At 50.1% G+C, this 23,844-nt stretch overlaps 7 protein-coding genes across 7 annotated transcripts, besides 3 other annotated features; 4 read left to right on the top strand and 3 right to left on the bottom strand.

Annotated features, from left to right (window-relative positions):
* Positions 1-449: 449 nt before the first annotated feature.
* On the top strand, positions 450-4,241 carry FPSE_10585 (uncharacterized protein; the record flags this gene model as incomplete). Its single annotated transcript, XM_009263702.1, has 4 exons — positions 450-791; positions 844-1,057; positions 1,112-3,513; positions 3,567-4,241. 4 exons carry the CDS (start codon positions 450-452, stop codon positions 4,239-4,241), a joined length of 3,633 nt encoding a protein of 1,210 aa, XP_009261977.1.
* A 415-nt stretch (positions 4,242-4,656) lies between these two features.
* Positions 4,657-10,698, bottom strand: FPSE_10586 (uncharacterized protein; the record flags this gene model as incomplete). The annotated part of the gene is made up of 4 exons (XM_009263703.1): positions 4,657-5,051; positions 5,106-5,649; positions 5,699-10,143; positions 10,194-10,698. 4 exons carry the CDS (start codon positions 10,696-10,698, stop codon positions 4,657-4,659), a joined length of 5,889 nt encoding a protein of 1,962 aa, XP_009261978.1.
* Positions 5,898-5,947: a microsatellite.
* Positions 10,699-11,799: 1,101 nt separating the features above from the next.
* Positions 11,800-13,056, bottom strand: FPSE_10587 (uncharacterized protein; the record flags this gene model as incomplete). The annotated part of the gene is made up of 6 exons (XM_009263704.1): positions 11,800-12,211; positions 12,260-12,491; positions 12,541-12,649; positions 12,697-12,849; positions 12,897-12,940; positions 12,990-13,056. 6 exons carry the CDS (start codon positions 13,054-13,056, stop codon positions 11,800-11,802), a joined length of 1,017 nt encoding a protein of 338 aa, XP_009261979.1.
* Positions 13,057-13,945: 889 nt separating this feature from the next.
* FPSE_10588 (uncharacterized protein) lies at positions 13,946-15,475 on the top strand (the record flags this gene model as incomplete). The annotated part of the gene is made up of 1 exon (XM_009263705.1): positions 13,946-15,475. The coding sequence occupies one exon, from the start codon at positions 13,946-13,948 to the stop codon at positions 15,473-15,475; it is 1,530 nt and encodes a 509-aa protein (XP_009261980.1).
* A 569-nt stretch (positions 15,476-16,044) lies between these two features.
* Positions 16,045-17,073, bottom strand: FPSE_10589 (uncharacterized protein; the record flags this gene model as incomplete). The annotated part of the gene is made up of 2 exons (XM_009263706.1): positions 16,045-16,485; positions 16,543-17,073. The coding sequence occupies 2 exons, from the start codon at positions 17,071-17,073 to the stop codon at positions 16,045-16,047; spliced, it is 972 nt and encodes a 323-aa protein (XP_009261981.1).
* A 112-nt stretch (positions 17,074-17,185) lies between these two features.
* Positions 17,186-17,212: a microsatellite.
* Positions 17,213-18,936: 1,724 nt separating this feature from the next.
* FPSE_10590 (uncharacterized protein) lies at positions 18,937-20,622 on the top strand (the record flags this gene model as incomplete). Its single annotated transcript, XM_009263707.1, has 2 exons — positions 18,937-19,911; positions 19,960-20,622. 2 exons carry the CDS (start codon positions 18,937-18,939, stop codon positions 20,620-20,622), a joined length of 1,638 nt encoding a protein of 545 aa, XP_009261982.1.
* Positions 20,623-22,069: 1,447 nt separating this feature from the next.
* FPSE_10591 (uncharacterized protein) lies at positions 22,070-23,734 on the top strand (the record flags this gene model as incomplete). Its single annotated transcript, XM_009263708.1, has 1 exon — positions 22,070-23,734. The coding sequence occupies one exon, from the start codon at positions 22,070-22,072 to the stop codon at positions 23,732-23,734; it is 1,665 nt and encodes a 554-aa protein (XP_009261983.1).
* Positions 23,579-23,668: a repeat region.
* Positions 23,735-23,844: the final 110 nt, after the last annotated feature.

The following is a 23,844-nucleotide window of genomic DNA, read 5'->3' as shown; positions in this document are numbered from 1 at the left end:
CAAAAGTGGTTCTTATCAGATAAGATAGCTTTCGATAAGCATGTACCGAGAAGGAAGCTTGGACGCCGTTGCACTTGTACCTGCCGTTCCTGCCTTGGTTGCCGGGCTGTCACTTTCCCATTAACGCGTGAGGACGCGTGCCCCTGCCATGTCCCTTAACTTTGCCGCGACAGGACGCGACACCCAAAGGCCAATTTAGTGTAGCGACATTGGGTCTTCCATCTTCAACCTTTCTCACTTCACCTCAACTTTTCTATCATTCTATTACATCTTGACTTTTGTTCTCTTGCCGATTGTTCCTAATCATTTCCCATAAAAGTCACAGAATTTGTAGAATACAGTTCTTGGTCACTTTTGGGTGATTCACCATTGTCGAGTCCGTTGCCTCAGCGTCCAGCACCCTCAATCGAAGCATTGTGCTGGAGCGATACACCATCTTCGAGCCCATCATGACGAGCCAGCGATCAAATGTGGCCCGAACGCCCGCGAAATCGACAAAGGCCGCTGCGCCTACTTCCTCAGCCAAGCAGCGCTCAATCGTTTCCTTCTTTTCCAAAGCTCCGCCTTCGTCTCCTGCTGCCGCATCTTCCCCTTTGGCAAAGCCTTCTCCCACTCCCAAGCAATCCTCATGCTTGAAAGAAACTACGAAAGCCAACTCGCTTCCCAAAACCACGCCTCTATCCAAGTCCAAGTCAACCCCAACCACAGCCGCGAAGCAAACCACACCCGTTCCTGACAGTGACGCCATCGACCCCCCAAGCTCTCAGGAGAATCTTGATACAACCGTCAAGGTAAAATACCTGCCTCTTACTTCTATCGAGCCGTGAACTAAACAATCACTAGAAAACCGGCTCTAAAATGGACCTCGATGCCTTGCCCAGCAGTCCATCTCGTAAGGTGAGAAAGGCTGTTAATTATGCCGAGTCCTCCGACGAAGATGAGCCGTTCCAATTCGGTGGCGCTTCAAGCGCACGACGACGACCAAGAGTTCGACAAGTCGTCAAGGATGAGGATGACTACGACGAAGAAGAAGACGAAGTTGTGCAGGAAGATAGTGGTAAGAACGCTCTTCTCAGTACTAAAATCGCGAAACCAACCCTAACTTTTGCAGACACTATGGATGACTTTATCGCATCAGAATCAGACGAAGATGCCTCCCGATCCAAGAAAAGGAAGCGCCCTTCGAAATCATCCGCCCCACGCAAGCGATCCAACAAGTCGTCGCCTATCCCTATGCCCGACCTCGATATAAAGGACAGCATTCCTGAAGAGGATGAGCTGATGGACGATATCGAGGCCTCGACTGCGTCTCAATGGAGCTATGACCCCAAATCGGGCGATAAGCAAGCAGTTGTCAAGCCTGCTGAAAGGCTTGCGAACAAGGACCCCAAGTTCAAGGAAAAGGCACACACCAGAGATCCTGATCAAAGATATCCTTGGCTTGCCAATATCATGGACAAGGAGAGGAGGAAGCCTGACGACCCAGATTATGACAAGAGAACCATTTACGTACCCCCTGCTGCTTGGAACAAGTTCTCTCCATTCGAAACCCAGTATTGGAAGATAAAGCAGAACCTGTGGGATACTATTGTCTTTTTCAAGAAGGGCAAATTCTACGAACTTTACGAAAATGACGCCACAGTGGGACATCAAGAGTTCGATTTCAAGATGACGGATCGAGTCAATATGCGCATGGTGGGAGTGCCCGAGAGCTCGCTTGATTACTGGGTGAACCAGTTTATCGCAAAGCAGTACAAGGTCGCTCGTGTTGATCAGATGGAGACCAACTTGGGCAAGGAGATGCGTGAGCGACAAGACAAGAGCAAAAAGGCCGACAAGATCATCACTCGTGAGCTTGCATGCATCCTCACAGCCGGTACTCTCGTCGATGGCGGTATGCTGCAAGACGACATGGCCTCTTACTGCGTGGCTATCAAGGAATCCGTCGTGGATGATCTTCCTGCCTTCGGTATTGCCTTTGCAGACACTGCGACTGGTCGTTTCTACCTTTCCAGCTTCGTGGATGATGTCGATTTGACCAAGTTCGAAACCTTGATTGCTCAGACCGGTCCAAGAGAACTACTCATCGAGAAGTCACATCTGTCCACCAAGGCATTGCGCATTCTCAAGAACAATACCAGCCCCACCACCATCTGGACACATCTCAAGCCAGGTACCGAGTTCTGGGATGCGGATACAACCCGCCGTGAACTTAACACTGCAAACTACTTCAAGACTGATGATGCCGACGAAGAGGTCTGGCCCGAAGCTCTCCAAGGACTTCGCGATGACGATGTCATCATGTCAGCGACGGGAGCCTTGATCTCTTATCTCCGCTTCCTGAAGGTTGAGGGACCTTTGCTTTCGCAGGGCAACTTCGAACTTTACAACCCTATTCAGAAGAATGGAACTCTTATCTTGGATGGACAGACTCTCATCAATCTTGAGGTCTTCTCCAACTCCGTTAATGGCGGTTCCGAAGGTACGCTGTTCAGTCTTCTTAACAAGTGTGTCACGCCCTTCGGAAAGCGTCTTTTCCGATCATGGGTTGCTCACCCGCTTTGCAACATCGATCGTATCAACGAGCGTCTTGATGCTGTTGAGATGCTCAACGCCGATCAGACCGTCCGTGAACAATTCGCTTCACAGCTCGTCAAGATGCCTGATTTGGAGCGACTCATCTCACGCATCCACGCCGGCGCTTGTAAACCCGAGGATTTTGTCAAGGTTCTAGAAGGCTTTGAGCAGATTGAGTACACCATGGGTCTTTTGGGATCCTACAAAGGCGGCAATGGCCTTGTCGACCGTCTTATCTCATCTATGCCAGACCTCGATGAGCCTTTGAGCTATTGGAGGACAGCTTTTGACCGAAACAAGGCTCGCGACGAGAAAATCCTCATTCCTGAACGCGGTATCGAAGACGACTTTGACCAGAGTTCGGACCGCATTGACGAGATCAAGCAACAACTTGAGGACCTTTTAGCGGAGAAGAAGAAGGAGTTCAAGTGCAAGCTTCTCAAGTTTACACATGTAGGCAAAGAGATCTACCAGCTGGAGGCACCCAAGAGCGTCAAGGTCCCCTCCAGTTTCCGTCAAATGTCCGCTACAAAGGATGTCAAGCGATACTACTTTCCCGACCTGTCTCAACTTGTGCGAGAACTCCAGGAGGCCGAGGAGACTCATTCTCAACTCGTAAGAGAAGTTGCCTCTCGGTTCTTCCAAAAGTTCGATGTTGACTATGATACCTGGCTATCCGCCATCAAGATTATCTCGCAGCTGGATTGTTTGGTAAGCTTGGCCAAGGCATCGGCTTCCTTGGGCCAGCCCAGCTGCCGCCCTCAGTTTGTGGATGAAGAGCGCAGCACTGTCGACTTCCAAGAGCTTCGACACCCTTGCATGATGCACAATGTTGATGATTTCATTCCCAATGACATCAAGCTTGGTGGTGACCAGGCCAAGATCAACCTATTGACAGGAGCCAACGCTGCTGGCAAGTCTACAGTCCTTCGCATGGTAGGTTCCCTTCAAATTCCTTTACATTTTCCTAAGCTAACAATTTCCCACAGTCTTGTGTCGCTGTCATCATGGCTCAGATTGGCTGCTATGTCCCTGCCACTTTCGCTCGTCTGACCCCTGTCGATCGAATCATGTCTCGTCTTGGAGCCAACGACAACATCTTTGCTGCTCAGTCTACCTTCTTTGTTGAACTGTCTGAGACTAAGAAGATCTTGTCTGAAGCTACTCCCAGGTCGCTGGTCATTTTGGATGAACTTGGTCGCGGCACTAGCTCCTACGATGGTGTCGCAGTCGCCCAAGCTGTTCTCCACCACGTTGCTACTCACATCGGCTGTGTCGGCTACTTTGCTACCCACTACCACTCACTCGCGACAGAGTTTGAGAACCACCCTGAGATTCGAGCGCGCAGGATGCAGATCCATGTTGACGAAGACGAGCGACGCGTCACCTTCATGTACAAGCTTGAGGACGGTGTTGCTGAGGGTAGTTTCGGTATGCATTGCGCTGCCATGTGCGGCATCTCATCGCGCGTGATTGACCGCGCTGAGGTAGCTGCCAAGGAGTGGGAACACACCAGCCGACTAAAGGACAGTTTGGAGAAGGCCAAGACAGGGTGTTATATCCCGCTGGGTATCCTCAGCGACGTGGGCGCACTACTTGGTGACAAGGGAGGAATGGGTGACGACGGAGTCGACGTTCTTCTCAATGCGATAGAAGCATTATAATAAGATATAAAGATCAAGTTTGGTGGAAAGGAACAAAATGAGCTGGACCAGATAAGTTCAAGACGGTACATGGTGGATTTTGGGAGGCGTGTTGGCGTCGTTTTAACATGTAATAAGAATGGGACAACCTCTGCTAGAGTTGTCAAAGGGATAAATAGGCGTTGCAATGGAGTGTATCCGCCATTTAAAGGCGAAGAGATTCTTCCAGTATTTTCAGTGCGAACAGATGCGATTCAGGTACAATAAGATCTATTCTACAATAATTACAAAATGACCATTGCCTCTCGTTCCCTCCGATCTAAACTTGATAAAACTCCAACTTGCACAACTCAACACAAGTAAAAATAATCAGATAAAAGAAAACTTGTCCAGGTAATATCCAGACCCATACATAGCCTATCAAATGATCTCAAGATCACTCATCTCCAGCTTCGGAAGGAGGTCGGGTAGAAGGTGTAGATGGGGTTTTTGACGGAGTAGTCTTTCTACTTGACGCCCTTGAAGGAGTCTTTGACGGTGCCTTAGACGATGCCTTAGATGTCGCCTTGGAAGGTGTCTTAGACGGTCCCTTAGACGACGCCTTAGATGGTGCCTTTGAAGGAGACTTTGAAGGAGCCTTTGAAGGCGTTTTAGACGGTGCCTTAGACGGCGTCTTTGATGCGGCCTTGGAGGGCGTTTTTGAGGGGGCTTTCGACGCTGCCTTTGACGGTGCCTTAGACCGTGTTTTGGCAGGAGTCTTTGAAGGCGCTGCTGCTTTCTTAGGGGCAGGGGTCTTCTTAGCTCCCGTTGCTTTCGGCGTTTTGGTCGCTGCTGCATACTCCAGTCAGTCATCTTCTTGTTACAAGCGTAGCTTGCGAGACTTACCAGTCTTACTCTTCTTGGCTTTCTTCGGCGCCGGTTCATCGGAGGTCTCTTCTTCATCTTCGGCAGGTCTCTTCAATGGGTTCAAATCGGCCTGGAAATCTGGGATGTCATTGACATCCGGCTTCAGGTCATCATCGGAGTCAGTTTCGCTCTGGTACTGGTAATTCTCATCGACGACTCGGTTGCCGATGTACATGGCCCGTCGCTGGCGACCTTCTGGAGTGTCGTCCCAGGGGAGACCAGGTGCTATCCAGTCGCCAGGGAAGGGTGGTAGGCCCTCGTATGGTGGCCAGGGGACGTCAAACCATGCATCGTTCTCTGGGTTGTTGGGATCAGAACGCCAGACTGAAGCATGATGATCCCTTGAGGACGTGGGATACATGGTGCGCATGTAGCTTGGGTAGCGGTTGAGGAAGTCCTCCTTGAGGGAGGTGAGCGTTCCAGGGAGCTTGTTGGCTGGAATCCAACCGCTGCGGTTCGGGAGACGCTCTGTTGAACCCAAGCCGTTACGGATGCGACAGCATTTGGTCTTGTCTGTATGAGCCTGCAAGGTGTTAGTGTGCGTTCATACTGAGAAAGTGTAGGATACTGACCTCGATCTCACCCGCGCGACCGATAGGTGACCGGTTCGGACTCTTAGCCCGCCTCAGAGGCGCCTTTCGGAGACACTTTGAACAGTACATCTTATCTTCTGGATCAAAGTTGGGGTCCTCAGGGCCAAGCACCTTAATCCAGTCAGGGGACGGTGCTCGACGACGGTAGTGTCGCCCCTTGTTTCCCGCCATTTCGAAGTCATCATCATCCTGGTCACCTTCGTCCTCATAATCTCCATCGTCATCACCCCTGGGTCGACGTTTGCCAGCCTTTTTGGCAGATCGACCTCGGCCTTCGGTTTTGGAGCTCTTAGATCCGCTGCCATCGGCTTCGCCATCCTCACCAGAATCATCAGCTTGTTTCTCACCGTTGTCTTCGGTGTCGTCCTCATCAAAATCCGGTTCAGCTCTCTTAGCCGGCGTTTTACGCTTGGACTTGGGTGCCTTTACAGATCGTCTGCCACGAGAGACGCTGGAACCACTCTCCTCGTTGGTATCCGAACCGCCATCCGGTGGAGGAGTCCGAGGGGTCGTTATTTTGGTCGTCGGTGTCTTCTCAGATATCATCACTGCAGGGTCCTCAGATACACTAGACTCGGTTTCGACGACATTGTCATCAGTTGAGATATCCATCTCATCTGGGTCTGGAGGAGATAGAGGCTTGCTGGGGATGGCCTTTTCCTTAGGCTTTGAAGGGGTAGACACTTGAGCGGGCTTGGGGGTGGGCTTCAGGCGACGAAACTTGAGAGCGGCTGTCTTACCAGCACCATCTCGTCCATCATCGCCGTCGTTTGGCTTGTCATCGCCACGATCCTCTGACCCATCATCGGTGTCATTGCTCGCTTGATCGTCTCCATCAGTCTCATCGTCTGATGAAGAAGAAAGCGTGGAAATCTCCTTGGGATGGTTAACGCGGACGTGTCGTCGATACTGCTTCTCAGTCATGGATCCGACATAGGCACCGCACTTCTCAAAATAGGCGCACCTCTTGAGAATTTGTGAAGCATCAGTTACATGTCCGTGACTGACTTGAGGAGGTGCGGATTGATCAGCGACGCCCTGGGTAGCAGCAGCACCAGTACGAGCAAGAGTGGCTGCAACGGTTTTCGCCACCACTTCCGCTCTCATACTCTCCAGTTTCTCCACGCTGATGGTTTGGAAGTCCTTATTCCCTTGACTCGGCATGTTCACCTTGGGTGGTTGGTCTACAACAGGCTCCAGGAGATCCCAGAGCTGGTAAACGTGACAGTCCAGGTGCATGATACACTCATCGATGCTGCGTGGTATGAAGGTTCGAACGCCATCCTTGTCCTTCTCACCATACGCGTAGAAGCTCAGGTTGCAAAATGGACAAGCATCCATCTCCAAGTCGGTGTGATAGTTCTTGAAGTGTGTCCACACGCCATGGGAGCTAAGGTGCTCAAGATGGGGAACAGAGCAGCTCGGAATTGGGCATTTCTTGGGAGGATCTTTGACAGCAGTGGTCCCAAAATTGTCGTACCAGGCAAGAAGAGGATATGTGAGAAGACGCGGCGGCGCCTTGAGTTTGTACTGGGGTCCCCAGGACCTTATCTCTTCCGCGAACGCCTCTCCGATGGGATTGGCGGGAGCATTGGCTGTCAGTGGCCCTGAGATGTTGCCTTTCTGGATACCATGGCCGTGCATCTTCTTGACCTCGTCTGGATGCTTGTCTCCCAGATGCTTGATCTGCTGGTTCTTGTCCCACCAGCCGAACAGAGCATCATCGCAGAAGGGACACTTACGCTTGGCATGGACAGTGAAGACATGAATGTTAAGCTCTTCATTTTGATCCAGTCGCCAAGTGAAGCTGCAGCCCTGGAAGGGGCACATGTTTGTGCGCTTCAAAAGAATGTTGCGCAGATCGCCAAAGCCATGTTGGAGTTCGGCTTGCTCAGTGGGTGTCAAGATAGCCTTGGAATACATGGGAACATTGCCGGAAAGGCGATGAATCTTCTCAGCGGGGGCTGCGGTAATGGGCAACCCGATTTCAGCATCTGCTGGCCAGGCTCGTTGGTCTTCAGTGGTGAAGATGCTGGGTTGTGTGGCCCATGTGTGTGCTCGATCATCAGCCCCAACGGTGTTGCTGGCTTGAAAGAGCGGCTTAGAAGTAGTGACAGATGGCGGGGGAACAGCCTGCTCAGGCCTATCTTTAGGATCGTCCTCGGGCTCTCTCTCTTCAGGAATCTTTGGAAGACCAAACAGTTTCGGTGCTTCGTACTCACCATCGTCGTTGCCCTCACCTCCGCCAGTGATACCTGCTTGAGGAACACTTGGAAGACTGGTATCCTCCATTGCTTCATCCCCGTCGGCGTCCTTATTCCCACTCCCGCCACCGTCTTCTTCGCCACTGTCGCTAAACAAACTTCCATACATAGAATATCGCCGGCCGTCATCTGCATCAGCTAGGCCACTTGCAAGATTACCGTCGTCTTCATCTTCGGAGGGTGGAGGTGGAAACCCACGAAATTTAGGCCGGCTAGTTGCCAGGATACCAATGTCACTCTCCTGCTCGCCATCTGGAGTAGATGCACCTCCGATTACTAGAGTGAAAGGTAAATGAAGACCCTCTGGACCGCCAACTGACTTGCTCCTGATTTTGAGCAGACGAGGTGGTACGAAAGCGTCTGAGCGACGCCTCGACATTGGAGTCCAGCGTTTGCCATTCGTCGTGACTGAAAGGTTGTTGTTCGGGTCGATTGGCTCGAGTGGCACCGGATCCGAAGGGTACCCATCGAGTATGTCGACGGACTCGCCATCCAGATCATAGAGCTGGAGAGCATCTCGTCTGGATCCACCTCCGTTCATTTCATTTTGCCTCAGGGCCTCTTCGTCGAGTCTCAAGCCCCAGAGATTATGCTTGCTTATGGAGGTAGACCAGCTGGTCTTCTTTGGCTTCTTCACAATGGAGACTGTTACGAAAGGAGATGTGATTGACTTTCTGATATCATGCCAGTCATCGTCTGTCGCACCAACTCCAATGTAGTAAGACGGCGAGTCCATGTCTTGGACCTGAAGACCGTCAAACGAAGGTGCCTCCGTCAACAAGAAGCAACTGTCTTCACGGTCTGCACCACTCAAGTTCGGAGGCGTCACCAGCTTGAACAGTTCGCCCATGGCGTCAAGAAACTCCACTACTGTCGATGACAGACGAGGCATCTCGACAGAGAAATCTCCCCCACTGTACCAACCCGGGAATAAACGACAGTGTCCGGGACGCCAATTCACATGGACAGTTCTGTAGAAGTTCGGAGATTCTCTCAGTTTCTTGCCAAGGCCTCTTGGGGTATCCTCATTAGGGGTCCCTGGGATACCCAGCTTCCACGATTTCATATCGCGCCGAGGCCTAACCTGAAAGCCGTCAATGACAAGCTCGCCAGCGGTTTTTGGTTTGTGACCTTCGATCAAGAAGACCGAGTCAATCTTCCGACAGACAGATGCATCAAAGGCCTCAGTAGTCATCTCGCAAATTTGACGATATGCCTGGTTGAATGGCTCCGCACCGTTATGCAATTTGCGTGTGATAAGGTACGGGTTGGGTTTCGGGTAGTAGTTGGACAAGAGGATAGCTTCCAGACCAGGATTGAGCCAGCAACATTCAACCATCCAGTTAGCACCAGGGTTGTTGACTGGGTGCAGCAATTCCCACGCCCATTGGGGAAGGCCCATGGCGCCGTAGACAATAGGGACAGTCCAATTTGTCTTGGTCTTTTTCTTGTCAACGAGTCGAAACAAGGCATGATGGTGTGCTGAACTCTCAGGTGCTCCGAAAAGGACGTTCAACGTTTCGCAGAAGTGAGCGTTGTACTGATTAGACCCGTATTTACCAATCTTAAAGGTAGATACCTTGGTCTTGGGGAACGCCATGTAGGCATAGCTAATCACTTCATCCTCAGGTCCATTCGGAGCATTGCCAAGAGATCGTCCAATCTTGATTGTGTCTGATTGAAGTTGGCCGTCGATAGGCTCCCAGTGTTGCGGGCCTTTGTTGATTTCGGTGTGTATGTTATCGATGAAAAGGGCACAGCAATCCCTGTGAGACTTCGTGCTGTCGGCAAAGTGCTCGTCAAGAAAAGCCATAGCAGGACTTTCCTTGGTCAGAGGTAGTTGATCATGAATAACTTTTGGCTTCCCGAGCTGCCGGTCATACCACAAAAGAGAGAAATCTTGGTATTCGTAGTCCTTAGCTTGCAGCAGCTGGCGTAGAACTTTGGAGAATGATCGCCACTTTCGGGGAACAAAGGGCAAGCGACCGTAGAGGCCGTATAGATAAGTCCATCCGTCTGTGAATAGTGCAGTTGTCTCATCTTCTGGGGTGTAATCGTCGGTACAGCCTACGAGATCATCGTCGTCTCCTCCTCCACGAAGGCTCAGAGTTGGTTCCATGGCCCTGGGGAGTGGTAGGGCGTCGATTGTGGCTTCCTCAGCTACAAGTTGTCAGTTACGAATGACGCGAGTGTCCAGTAAGTCAACTTACATTTCAGAGTCTCCTTGCCCCAGTTGCGACGATCATGCGCCGTAAGAAAATGCAGTGGCGGCCTGAAGTTATACCTGGGAACCTCTTTTTCATCGAGCCCCAGCATCATGGCAATTTCTTCAAGAGGGTTATCGACAGGGGCTGCGGGTAGGCCAAAGTACATGGCAGTAAGCCTTGTCGCCAGCGAGTCTTCGATGCCCTTGAAGCGACCAGCAAGTAGTGCGTTGTATCTCTTCGTATTAGCGGCCTGCATCTCCTTGACGTCGGTTCGTTCAGTGGGCGCCATCATGCGGTACTGGTGATGGGTGAAGGATCTCCTTATGACATCTTCGATAGCCATATCTGACTCCAAGACCTTGGTGAAATACCGGTGTACTTTCGTCCATCGCTTGTTGTTCGGATCAATCATGAGGTCGACACGTTCTTCAGGCGGATCGGGTTGCTGTAGCCAGCCGTCCGAAACATCCGCCGCCAAGGACGTTGAGATATCAGTAACTTTCTCCATCAGGCGGGCTAATCAAGTGATCGGTGACAAAAGAAAGTGGTGGCCAAAACGAAGGCTCGGCAGAAAATCGCGTGTCTTTGGGTATAATAAAGGATGAAAGAGCAGACACAAGGGAACAGAACTCCAGCAAGAGGGTGTACAGGTGGAGTGCGCTGTAAGCAGCTGAATGAGAAATGAAAAGAGAGAAAGGATAAAAATAACGAGAATATAAACGGAAACGAGAACAAGTGAATGGAGGGATGTGCGGTATGTTAAGTCCCGAGCCATGAATGAGCGTCTTTGAGAGGAAAGCTGGGTGAGTGGCTGCACAGGCCCGAGTGAAATGCCATTGTTCTCGACTCTGGTATCTGACGCATGCCGAATGTGGTTTCTGGTGGTGTCAAGGACAAAGAGAAATGCTTAGCTCTTTGACAAGTTGTTGGAGTGGTCTGTGTCTCTGTCGTCCTTAGCCGGCGTCACCGTTGGTCCTTTGAGGTTAATTGCCTTCGTAGTCCAGACATTAGACAACTAACTGTCTCAAGGCCGCATTACATAGACACAAGCCTCTGACAGGAAACATAAATTTGCATGCAATTTTCGACAATGCGTGGAGCTATCGTGATCCATAGAAGAGCAATCGTAACACAACGACGGGTATCAATGGTATGTGCGTGTTGCTCAGATTGGTGAATCCAATATCCGGGCTCAACCCAAAACGGGTTCACAATAACGTCTGTTGACACAAATTTAGAAACAAGCAAGGCCAAAGCTCCCAGTACCTTTTGATCGAGCCACAAACCAGCCTCTTGTGTCTCGTTCTAATTGAGGGTGGGTATGTTTCTTTGTTCTCTTTCCAGGCGTGGTGACCCGAAAGGAGGGGAAGCTGAGCCAATGCGAACAAAGAAACCGAGACTCAATGAAGCATCAATAGCACGTAGCAATCTTGAAATTCGGCGCCTTTGTTGAGAGAAATCTGAGAGAATTTTGAAATCACGAGAAGGCAACGGTCAAGGTCTTGAATGAAGTCGTTCATTATGGTATTGTAAACGTCCCTTTGTTTGGGATCTGTGATTGACATGGCGTACTTGCCATGTCAAATCGCTTGACTTTGTCGCCAGTAAATCATTTCGCATACTGTCGCACCAAATCCTCCAGTTTCTCCTGGCAATCGGCAAAGTAATTGATAGCCTGGATGATCTTACCTTCACTTGTGCCAAAGCCACTTCTGGTGAAAGCCATTCTCCACGCGCTTTCAATTTTGGCCAGAGCATTGTAGTCTCTTGTCTCCCAGCTCTTGTTTGCGGGATCTTGCGCAAAGTAATCCCCGAGTTTTCCATCCCATTCCGACAGCTTGGTGGAAGCAAGTCCGTTGAGCAGATTTGGGGAGATTGTAATATGTTGGATTCCTGCAAGCTGCATAACTTCATCGACCGACGTGAGCGACGCAGCTAGTACTTGCGTGCGGAACGAATGGTTGATGTAGTAGGCCTGCGCTTCACGACAAAAGTCAAAGGCTTTGTGCTCATCAACGTATCTGAGGATTGTTAGACTAGTGACGGCATCACATCAAATGGCAACTCACCCTGCTTCAAAATGAACCTTGAGCTCGTTAACATAGGGTGCAATATAAGTGCACTGTGCATCTGCAGCTAAAGTAGCTTGTTCCATGCAAAACATGGTAGTAGCAAGTGTAGTGATTCCTTCAACTTCGAGTGCACGACACGCTTGAAGGCCTTCCCAGGTGGCGGGAATCTTAATGCACACCCTCTTTGTGTCAAATTCGGGTGCCAGCGCCTTGAAGATGTTGACGATTCCTGGAAGGCTGTAAGTATGTTCCATGGCGAAGAACGGGTCACAGCTTACTGTGAGCATCGCTTATTGTGCCATCAGTCGAATAAGACAGCTTTGGGTTGGTCTGAATATGCACGTAACCCGTCACATTTGGGACGATTAACAGTTGCAATTTGACCATCTTCCCCAGTCAGCAATGTGCATTTTTTCGAGTGTCTGGTGCCTTACCAAGATCTGAACAACGAACTCCTCAAACGTCGCGGATCCTTGAAACTCTTTCAAGGTCCCTCGAGCTTTCTCGATGGCGTCTTTGACCAAAGCATCGTGATGTAGAAGAGGCTCTCCTGCGAGCGGCCTGGAGATCTCGGAGAATGCAATTGCCTGGACAAGTATTAGGATTGTGTCGGAGAAACAAACCGGGAACCTACCTGGTTGGAAGTACAGTCCACAAAGGGACCCAATTGATGAGCGACTACATTCAAGTCAGTCAGTGTACAGAAGACGAGTGTTTGGGTCAGTACCATTGGCGTCAAGGGTATCGCAGTCAACCTGAGTGGTCTGACGGAGGGCGTCTAGTAGTGTCGTCATTTTGAGGATGGAATGAATCAATGATAGATAGTAAAGAGATATGCTTAGAAGATAAATATTGTATTGTGCTATGAATGAGATTCAGGCCGGCAGTCGAGGTATTTGACTGTATCGCGAGTTTGGTGAATCAATGCTGCTAGAGTCGCCTCACTTATAAAGAACGAGCCGAACTAACCCCCGCTCAAGACGCCAGCATCTTTGGAAGCTTATGCAGCTATTTGTTCGGCTTGACTTCCCCAACGACCTTCAGCTTAGTTGGTCTTTCGCCTCCATTTCCACTATTGTTGGGTCGGTGTCGCAACAAGTATCACATTAGGAAGGGTTTCTTTTCGCCCAGGCAGCCGTATTTCACGATCTGGGTCTGTTATTGATGGAGTAGCAACTTCCTGAGCCAATCTCAAGATAAAGATGTGGTCATGCGGGGAGCTGGTGGATCAAAGAGGTAGTAGTTCTTGGGATAGCTCCATCGCTGTACTGTCCGACTGCAACTTTCTTCTCGCAGAGAGATTGCATCGGAGAGTCAAATCGGCAATTGCCAGGCCTGAGCTATCACAAAAGTAAGGGTCTCTTTTGCTTGACAATGCATGATGACATTGGGTTTAGCGGCGATCAATGAGATTCCATGGATTAGGAATGTAAAAATTGGAGGGGCATCATTATCTCCAACTACATCACGTGATAAGTCACGTTTCCCTTCCCCAGGAATTGCCCGATTCGGTCATCACCCAAGAAATCTGCCATCCATGCCAAATCGAAGTCGAACCACTCCCGCCAGTAAGCTCAAGCTCAAGCTCAGCTCACGCCTATTTTCTACCTGCGTGTCTCTCATGGACTGAGTCCGAGTCTCCTCCCCGCTCAGGACGACAATGAACCCATCCGCCAGCCCATAATGCGACCACCAAGATGCCTCTTCCCCGCCGCGGAGATCCTCCTCAAGGCTCCTCCAAGCAGACGGTGCATGTCCTCTGCCGCAGCCTTCCAGCCGCCCAGAATAGTCGCTGCCATACCATGGAAGGGCTCTTCGTTTTTCCTATCGAATAGACTGTTTGATCGATCAACATGCCTCGATTTTGTCGTACTCCGCCGCGCCAATGGCATTCGCTCAACCTCTGCTTCCGCTTCCGCTTCCACCACACCTGATTCGACATTATCTTCCTCCTCTGCGGCGGATCATTCTACTTCTGCGCATAAAGATCACAAAGTCGCTCCTCATCGTAAACGACAGGCTCAACGTCGCGAAAAAGCAGCTGCCGAAGCCGCCGCTGCCGCTGCTCAAGGCGAAAAGCCACTCCCTCCCGATGCATCCTCTCTACTTGCAGCACATGCTGCTTCGCAAACCAGTCCTTTACGCCGCCACCTCTCCGCATGCCTCTCACTCGCCAAACCCCGATTGACGATGCTCGTTGTTCTTACTGCCATGGCAACATATGCTTTATACCCAGTACCCGAAATGCTGTCGCCAAGCACTACCGAGACACCGAGTTTGAGTCCTTTAACGTTATTATTCCTCACAATTGGTACCACGTTTTGCTCCGCTAGCGCCAATGCCTTGAACATGCTTTACGAACCCTCAACCGATGCCAAAATGACCCGAACTCGAAACCGACCTCTAGTGCGAAATCTCATCTCCAAGCGAGCCGCAGTCTTGTTCGCCGTTCTATCTGGATTCGTTGGAACGGGCGCATTATACTTTGGCGTCAATCCCACCGTTTCCGGACTAGGTTTCGCCAATATTGTTATTTATGCCGGGATGTATACACCTCTCAAGGCTGTTACAGCTTTCAACACCTGGGTTGGAGCTGTGGTTGGTGGTATTACTCCTCTCATGGGCTGGGCTGCGGCTGCTGGTGAAACTGCAACCAAGGACGGCTCATGGCGCGAGCTGCTATTTGCCAGCGACGGATCCTCCATTGGCGGCTGGATAATGGCCGGTCTCTTATTCGCATGGCAATTCCCCCACTTCATGGCCCTCAGCTATCCAATCCGTGAGGAATACAAGAAAGCCGGTCTTCGCATGCTGGCATGGACAAATCCCGCCCGTAACGGCCGTGTCGCTCTACGATACAGCTTTGTTTTTATCCCACTCTGTTTGTCTCTTTGCGCCGCAGGGGTGACAGAATGGTCATTCGCTGTTACCAGCTTCCCCATCAACGCCTGGCTCATTCGAGAGTCTGTGCGCTTCTGGCGGTACGAGGGCAACAAAGGCAGCGCCAGAGGTCTTTTCTGGGCCAGCGTGTGGCATCTCCCCGGTGTCATGATCCTTGCTCTGTTACACAAGAAGGGCATGTGGACCAGGGTCTGGAGGAGTGTATTTGGTGAGGACGAAGGAGAGTGGGAGGAGGAAGAGCTCGACGAGATGATGAGCGTGGCCGTGGCAAACACGAATAGCCACATGCAGAATCAGAAGACTGTGCGATGATGTGTAGGATAAATGAACGAATACTGTAACAACAACTGTATGTATGTGTCGGGAGGTAAATCTAGCGTGTTAGCTGCTGCAGCATTGCCATTTTTCGCAGCTTTTATATCACCAATGGATTAGATCATTTCTCAAACACCAAAATCGCAAGACATTCAGAGAATATCGCTTTCTAATCAAGCGTTTCAATTGATTGCAAAAAAAAAACAAGCTTCGCTACCAAATCCCACATGCATCCTCATGTCGTGGTATCTCTATCTCTAGTATACAAAGGAGATGTACGTTGACTATTCCTCATCACCCCCATTTTAAAAGCAAAAAAGACATTACACATCCAAAACAGATTAACCATGCGTTATTGTCGTCATAATCGCTCAAAGCGCCATAAACACCAGTGTGACCCATGCTGCTCGCCATGCAGTAAAGAGAGTTGTATGCTGAATTATAAGGATTGACGGAAGGAGAGGACGGCGAGACTGGGCGAAGCAAGCCTTGATGAGGCTGAAGTTGTAAAAAAGATTCGTCGAGTGGCCAGGTTGGAGAATAAAGAAGGGAGTGGGTGTCAGGTGTTAGACACCTCGTCCTGGCCTGTTAATGAGATTCCCAATACCCATATCCGAACTTTGGGGTCGCTGCGTCATGTACTGAGGACTGTTCCCCTGGCTTTGATGATGCCCGTAGTGTCCAACGCTGGCGTTTGAGCTCACGCTCGACGAGTATCCGTGACCGCCATAGCCAGGGGCGTAGGCAGCGCTGAGGTTGTAGTGGACTGCGTTTGCCATGTGGTGCGGCTGCATTTGCTGATACGAGTTGCTGGCCGGGGCCACGATGGAGGATACACTCGTCTCGGGGCTGCTATACGATGCGTCTAGTTCGTCAACCGGTGTTAGGCCCATGCCCGAGATGCCGCTGTCGTCGTCATACCCTGAGAGAGCGCCGGACTCGAGTCGGTCACGACGGGCTGCGGCGCGGGCGGCGCTTTGCAGATTCTTGAGGCCGTTCGACATGCACTGTAACATACATATTAGCAATCACTCGTGGAGAATGGGGGGGGGGTCTTTAATTACCTTGGCTTCGACAACGTTCCACTTCTCGCCCGTTCGAGCTGCGAGGCCGCTCCAGATCTCCTTTCTCATAGCCATGTACTCCTTGGCCAAGCGCTGAAGCTTGATGTTGTCCCAGTCATCAGCACCCTTGCGGTCCAGTAATCGCTCATGACGCTTACGGCAAGCATTAGGTGTCTTGGAGGGGAAGTAGTTGGCTTGAATCTGTCCCCAGTTGAGACCCTGCATGCGTGCGGTGAGCAACTGCTGGTCGTCTTGGGGTGTCCAGGCTCCTGAACTGGCCCGGTGCTGTACGGGCTCCTGAACGGGCTCAGGAATCGAGACGGGAGGAGCTGAAGATGTGGGGTATGGGTCGTATGTAGGTTGTTGTGTTTGAGTTTGAAGAGCGAGTGAGGAGCCAGCTGTGGTACCCATGCCGTAGTAGTTGGGCATGGTCATACGCTGCTGGTTGTACATTGGAGAAGGGGCCAGAGAGACTGGGATCGCATTATAGCGATTCTGAGAGGAGCTAGGACCCCGAGTATGTTTTGGCATCATGGAGGCGGATGTGTAGTAGCGAGTAGTGAAGGGATTCAGAGTGAATCCTGGTAACGAGATTACGGATTAAGCGTAAAATAGTGCAAGGCCAAAACTGTCCGGGTCAACCGGTCTGGTCTGGTCTTGGTCTGGTCTGAGTCGGTCTTGAAAGAGGCGGCCCAAAAAGAAATGGAGACTCGACCAAGCGAGAAGTCCTTTTTTAGTCGTATAAGTGTAGTAGTAGTAGCGAATGGGTTACTGAGATGAGGTATCGACTCAAAGGAAACAAGGCCCAGTAGGTCAAATAAAGCGACAGATGGAATAGCGCCAAGTGAAATATCCACAAAGTGACAGGAGTAGGAAAGAAAAAAATAAAATGAACAAAAGGAGAATATTGCCTGAGCGAAAGAAGAGAGTTGATGTTGTTGTTGTGATGAGAATGGAGAAAGGGAAAAGACGAGGCCAAGGGAAGGCCGGATATGAAGCAGCTTTAATGTCCCAAGACGAGGGTCACGACATGCCGGGAAAGGACAAAGACCAATCTTGGGTTGGGCGGCTCTGGGAGTGAAACAGGAACAGGAGCTCAAAGAGGCAATGAAACAGCACACTTGTGTCTGAAAGAAGCGGTTTCTCTGGAACGGGTCGTGGATATTGGTCTGAAAGGCGTCTGTTTGAAGAGTGGGCGGTTAAAGAAATGGAGTGATGGGCGGCTACAAGAGAGGAATTATGGATAAAGTGTCTCCACGGCGTTGAACAGAACAAGATGTGATGTTCTTCCGGTACTACGAGGGTTTGAGCAAGCGCCAGCAGTTCAAGGTTATGGTTATGGTTATGGGTATGCTGAGAGATATGGAGTCAAACAGCTTGATAGTTAAGAGTAGAAAACGCCAGGATCTCGACAGCCAGCCGATATGCATATGTCTGTCAGGCCCATGACATATTGAGCGCCTGGGGAAATTGGAACGGGGTTGTTGCATGCATGTGGTGTGAAGACAAGACGAGAAGAAGCGCGAGAGAGTTGACAGGGAAGAGAAGGGAAGTGAGAGCGGGAAGACTAGACTAGAGCAATACAAGGATGCAAATCATAGTTGCACCGGCAGATGAAACAAGACGTCCAAGAGTAAACAAGACTGTCATTGACTGAAAAGAGAGACCAGCTGAGCAACAGATCAAAGAGTCCATACAAAGGGCTTCTTGGTGTTGAGATGAAGAGTGTGGATCTATGCGGCCACTAATTGGCCCGTTTGTTCTGGAGGCGCGCGTTTAAGTCAAATTAGGCGACTCTAGAAATAGTTAGCTCGTCTATATCTATTTTGAGAGACATAAAGTACCGTCCCTAGTAAACTACTAGGGGAAATACTTCTTGTCGATCAACAGATGAGCGCTTGCGATGGGCCTGACAACAGGTCACTGGACGTATAACAAAGCAAAAGATGGGCCGTTTCAGGTTCCAAAATGAGCCATTATGACTTTTTCTCTTCTGATGACTAACATTTATCAGTATAATCAAATAAAACATGTCTTCATGTCGCCGTGAAATATTCGTCCACTGTTGTAGACTGTAGATCTAAACTTCCCGGGGGTGGACTAGCAGGCGCGGGGGGGTTTGCTCTTAGCGTCCGTCAACTGTGGCTCCTCCTGTGGCTACAATTCAGGGGATCGCGACAGGGCAGATTCAAACAAGCATAATCACATCGTTAATGACCGTTTCAACTGACGGGCCAACAACAAGACAAATTAAACCAAAACTTAACCTCACTCTCTATCACGACTCGGCCAATACTCTAGCAATGAGCTATTGTTCATTCGAGAGGCTACCATCATAGTCTGCCTCTTGTGTATCAGCCCTGTTGCTGCTCATTCACGCGTCCTCACAACGCGATGTCATCCCCAAGACGCCGCTCTCTCCGTCTTCAAACAGTCGAACACAACGTCATAGAGACCCCCAGAACTAAACCCATATCAACTGCCGACATCATAAATGATAGTCAGGAAAGGACACCAAAGTCTGAGTCACCAGAGGCCCCTGTCAGGTTGCAAGCTGCCAAGTCCCCTGTCAGGCTGCCAACCTCCAACTCCAAGTCCAGTCGCTTCAGCTGCCTTCGCGGGCACGAAAGCCACGACCTTGCCGACACGCAGATTGCAAAACGGCTTCACTGGTGCATGCGCAGATCCACAATGGGCAAGCGCGTAGGCGATGCCTCCAGAACTGTCCTGCAACTTACCGGCATGTGGCCATGGGAGTTCGCTGCCGGTTTCTTACCTAAAAAGTGGAATATCAGCATGCTGGAAGATATTAGAAGGCTTCTAAGAAGTGTCTGCAAAAGCGCTAGAACTAATGGTCCTGGGCCTCATACAAAGATTGTTCAAAACTTTCTCCTGGGGTGCGCAAAGAAGCGCGATGCACGCCATCCACGTCTTCAACATGGCGACGTGCTGGATGCCATCGACCATTTCAGCGCAGACTTTTATACAAAAAGGGAGGCAATAACGCCTGTCACTACTCCACCTGTCAGACGTCGGACAGGGCAAATAACAGTGCGGGGGTCTGGTGAGAGAAGCGGTAGTGATGAGAGCCATGATGATCAAGACGAAGCTATCGAGATACCCGATTCAGAGAGCGAATGGGAAGATTGGACCGGCTTCGATTTTGAGGATCATGTTGAACCAGAAACGGCCACTGTGGCTGTGAAACGCTCCAGGTCACCTTCGTTGGGTGCTTTGCTGGAGAAGCGTCCACGTATGACAGGTCCAAGCAATCCATACCACGGCACGAGTGCTACAATACTTCAAGATCCGGCACCGTCGAGCAATGTATGCGATAACAGGAATGTCACAGTGGTCCAAGATGCATCTGTAGGTCAGCTTCTTTCACCTCTGTTGCCGCTCTACTAACGTTTGCAGTCACAAACTGACATACTGCCAACACAACATCCAAGGGACTTTGCCGACCTTGTTGATGAGTTCGAGTTCATCGAGAGCGAAAAGCAAAAAGAGTTCAACATGGTCACTCATTCACTTCACGAAGTCACGACCTCAATCCAAGAAAGCGAGGCCAATGAGACAAAACTAGGCAGTGAAAAGGTTGAAAAGCTATGCACAGATGTCAAAGCATACGAAGTCGAGAGGGAGAAAATAATGAAAGGCATGCGCTTCGTCCAGGAGCACCACGAAGATATGGCCATGAGTGCCGACGACCTCGAAAAGTCAATACACAAGTACACAATAAGACTCGAAGAGTGCGACCGGTTGATCGCCCAAGCAAACACGGATGCGTTGGACGAGCTAGAAGCTATTGCGCAAAAGGACTTTGACCTACGGGCTGAAGAGAAGCGGCTAAAGTCTCGCGGGCAAGAGCTCCTTCGCGAGGTGGAGTATTCCGCCGCTATAAAAACAATGATGAGACTGGGGCCATCGGGGATGGCGACACTGATAGCCAAACTGGAGACTAAGAATGTTTCTCTCATTGCTATGGCTGAGGATATCATGCGACAGCGTACTGTTGCGTCTCTGGGTAATATCTTTGAGAACGACGGTGCACAGGAGCAAAGACAAGCTGTGGAATGATGAATGGGCCAGACATACCCATCCTCGCAAGGGTCCGCGATAACAAGAAATACATTATTAACCAAGGAGAAATCAGCAATAACACCAAGACAAAAGATACCCCGTCTGTCAAAAGTCAACAGGGCTAGTCTGTCGATCTTCCTGGGGGCATGGGCGCTACATCTGTACCATCGCATTCTTAGATTCAGACTTCACCAAACCGACCCGACTAAAGACACCAATAAATAGACATATACCATATTTTAATCAGCGCATAAATGAAAAAGCGTCACATTCCCTCGATTGATCTTGATTATACGGGTGCAAGGCAGACGAGTCGGTGTGAGGGTGCAAACATAGTATCACGTTCTTCCACCAAAGCCCTGACACACGGTTTATTCTCCTGCCTGTCTAAGTTACCATACTTCACAAAAAAGCCCTATCGTCACTACATGAGATAATCGTCCTAATAAAGCCCAAACATCATATCAATAGAATTCAAGCTGAAAAGAGGCGTCTCTTGGTCTGGTTCCGTTGTTGTCCAGCTACCCTGTACTGTCGAACAAACCGACATATCATTCCCATCCTTCATCACATCAACAAACGTCTTGCTTTATATGGAGTGGCAATAAAGAACTGTCACCCATTGCTGCCTATTTCTTTAATCTGTTCCGATGATTCGCACGATAGGTTCATGTATGGTTGGTATCTTGTCATATATCATCATGACAACTACCCAAAATGTGACCACATGTACGTCAGAAGCGGAGATTTCTTAAATGGATCAGATCCAAATGGTAGGGCTGAGATGCAACCCTTTCTAGTCTTTGTTCAGACACCAAACGTCATGGTCAAATGCACTCATGATCATTGATGTCTTTTCTAATAGGCTATAGAGACTCGCACGGGAACGTTGCCTTGTGGATACAGAGCAGGGATTACATGCAGACGCGCACTACATCTTGAAGGGGAGCTTTAATACACATTGAGAGTGAGGCTGAGCGGGATCAAATGGTTGCCTCTTTGAGTCGCCTTCAGACTGCAACCCTGGCGTTGCAATATGCAGGTGAGATTCTTGCTCAACAGCAGGCAGCCAAAGACACCTTGGCTTTGTTGGTAAAGCTACCTAGACGAGATTGCTGGGTAGATTTAGAGCATTCTAGAGTCAAATTTGGGCCATTCTTTTTGTTCATCCTGCAGTTCTCTTACAGTGCTATCACCAAAGTACTGGCAGTGCCAACAGCTGCCATGGCATCAACTTAGATTCTTCAATACCTATAAAAAGGCATCATCATCTTTTCGTCTTAAATTCCACAAAAGATTTCTCGCTTTATCAATCATACCTATTTCACCAACATTTCTATCTAGTCATCTCATCGGAGGCGATAATATCTTGGTCAATTTACTTGCTTTGAGGCCATTCCTTACTCATTCACTCTGAGCCAATATTCAGCATAAATTAGCAAAGATGTCATCCTCAGCCAGAATGCCGAGTAGACGGCTACTCACAGGGGGAGCTATAAACCGCCTCGTGGATCTCCTCTTGCCCGGCGGCAGCGGCATTACCTCTGTCGCATTCTTCGCCTACATCGCACCCTATCTCATCGAAGTCGCCACAGATGTCTTCCAACGGCAGTGCGTATCATCAATTGAGATTCAAGGACACGACGAGATCTTTACCTATGTTATGAGCTGGGTTGCTCGGAACAACAAGCTATCGCGCAATAACCATCGCCTTCTTGCATCCAGCAGCACCAGCAACGAACCCTCTCACCCCATGCGCGGTCCTCCCAGAGGGAACGAAAACAACGAGGAAGACGATTCAGGCGATGACATTGATCCTTCGGCAAGTCTAGATGTTCTCCGATCAAAGATTTCGCTGTACAATGCGCGACCACTGCATTGGACTCCTTCTGTCGGCACACACTGGTTTTGGTACGAGAACCGTGTCGTCTCATTCACCAGAACTGCTGCCAACGAGACACCGATGCCTTTTGGTCTGCGGTCCGAGACTGTTGTTCTCTCTTGTCTCGGAAGAAATCCCGACATACTCAAGCGCATCATCTACAACGCCCGCATCGAGTACCTGGAGAAGCAACGTGGACGGACAAGCATCTTCCGTGCAGTGCAGTCTCATGGGGAAATGCACTGCTGGGCAAGATCCATGTCCAAGCCCACCCGTCCCATGTCGACCATTGCTCTCGAGGAGGACAAAAAGCAGAGTCTCATCAAGGATCTCGCTCGTTACTTGAACCCTCGCACCAAAAAGTGGTATGCTACGCGAGGTATTCCCTATCGACGTGGATATCTCTTTTCTGGTCCGCCCGGTACCGGCAAGACTAGTTTGGCGCTCGCAGCTGCTGGACTCATGGGCCTCAACATCTACATGATCAGTCTATCGTCTCCTACTCTTTCTGAAGACAGTCTTGCAAGCTTATTCCAGACTCTACCTCGGACCTGTCTCGTTCTCCTCGAGGATATCGACGCAGCAGGTGTTGCAGCCAGTCGAGTGGAGCAGCAGAAGGCCAAGGCTGAATCCGCTGGGAAGCCCAGAAGACCTGGCTTTGGTTTCCCCATGATTTCACGAGAGCCAATCACGCTATCTGGTTTGCTGAACGTTCTCGACGGCGTGGGTGCGCAGGAAGGTCGCGTGCTGGTCATGACATCCAACCACACCGAGAACATCGACCCTGCACTTCTACGGCCCGGACGAGTAGACTACACCATCAAATTCGGGCTTGCTTCCTTTGAGACTATTAAGCAGCTATTCCAATTGATGTACGGAACTTCCTACGCCGAAACCGGCATCGAACTCGACTCTGAGAATATTGAGGCGCTGTCTACCGAGTTTGCCCAGGTTATCCCAGCGCACACATTTACTCCCGCGGCAATTCAAGGGTATCTCCTTATGCATCAGGATGGACCTGCTGAAGCTGTAGCTGATGTTGGGGCGTGGGTTGAAGAGCAGAAGCGTCTCAAGGAAAAGGCAGAGGAGATTGAGAAGGCAGAGGCCAAGGAGGAAGAGGATAAGAATGAGTCGGAGACAGACAACGATGAGAAGGCGGAGGCTAAAAAGAATCCAGAGGCCAAGGTCAAGGTAAATGGAGTCAAGCTGAGCGATCTGCTTGCATAGAGAATGAGGGAGGCAGGTGGGTTGCAATAAAACCGGTACTGACTTAGTGGCCGACATAAATATTAGATCACTCTTAGTGTATGTATGGCCTAAGAGTGGACTAATGATTT

Source organism: Fusarium pseudograminearum, chromosome 4 (genome assembly GCF_000303195.2).
Source record: "Fusarium pseudograminearum CS3096 chromosome 4, whole genome shotgun sequence".
NCBI classification, from domain to species: domain Eukaryota; kingdom Fungi; phylum Ascomycota; class Sordariomycetes; order Hypocreales; family Nectriaceae; genus Fusarium; species Fusarium pseudograminearum.
The sequence above is the reverse complement of the archived record's forward strand: the minus strand, read 5'-3'. Positions and strand labels throughout refer to the sequence as shown.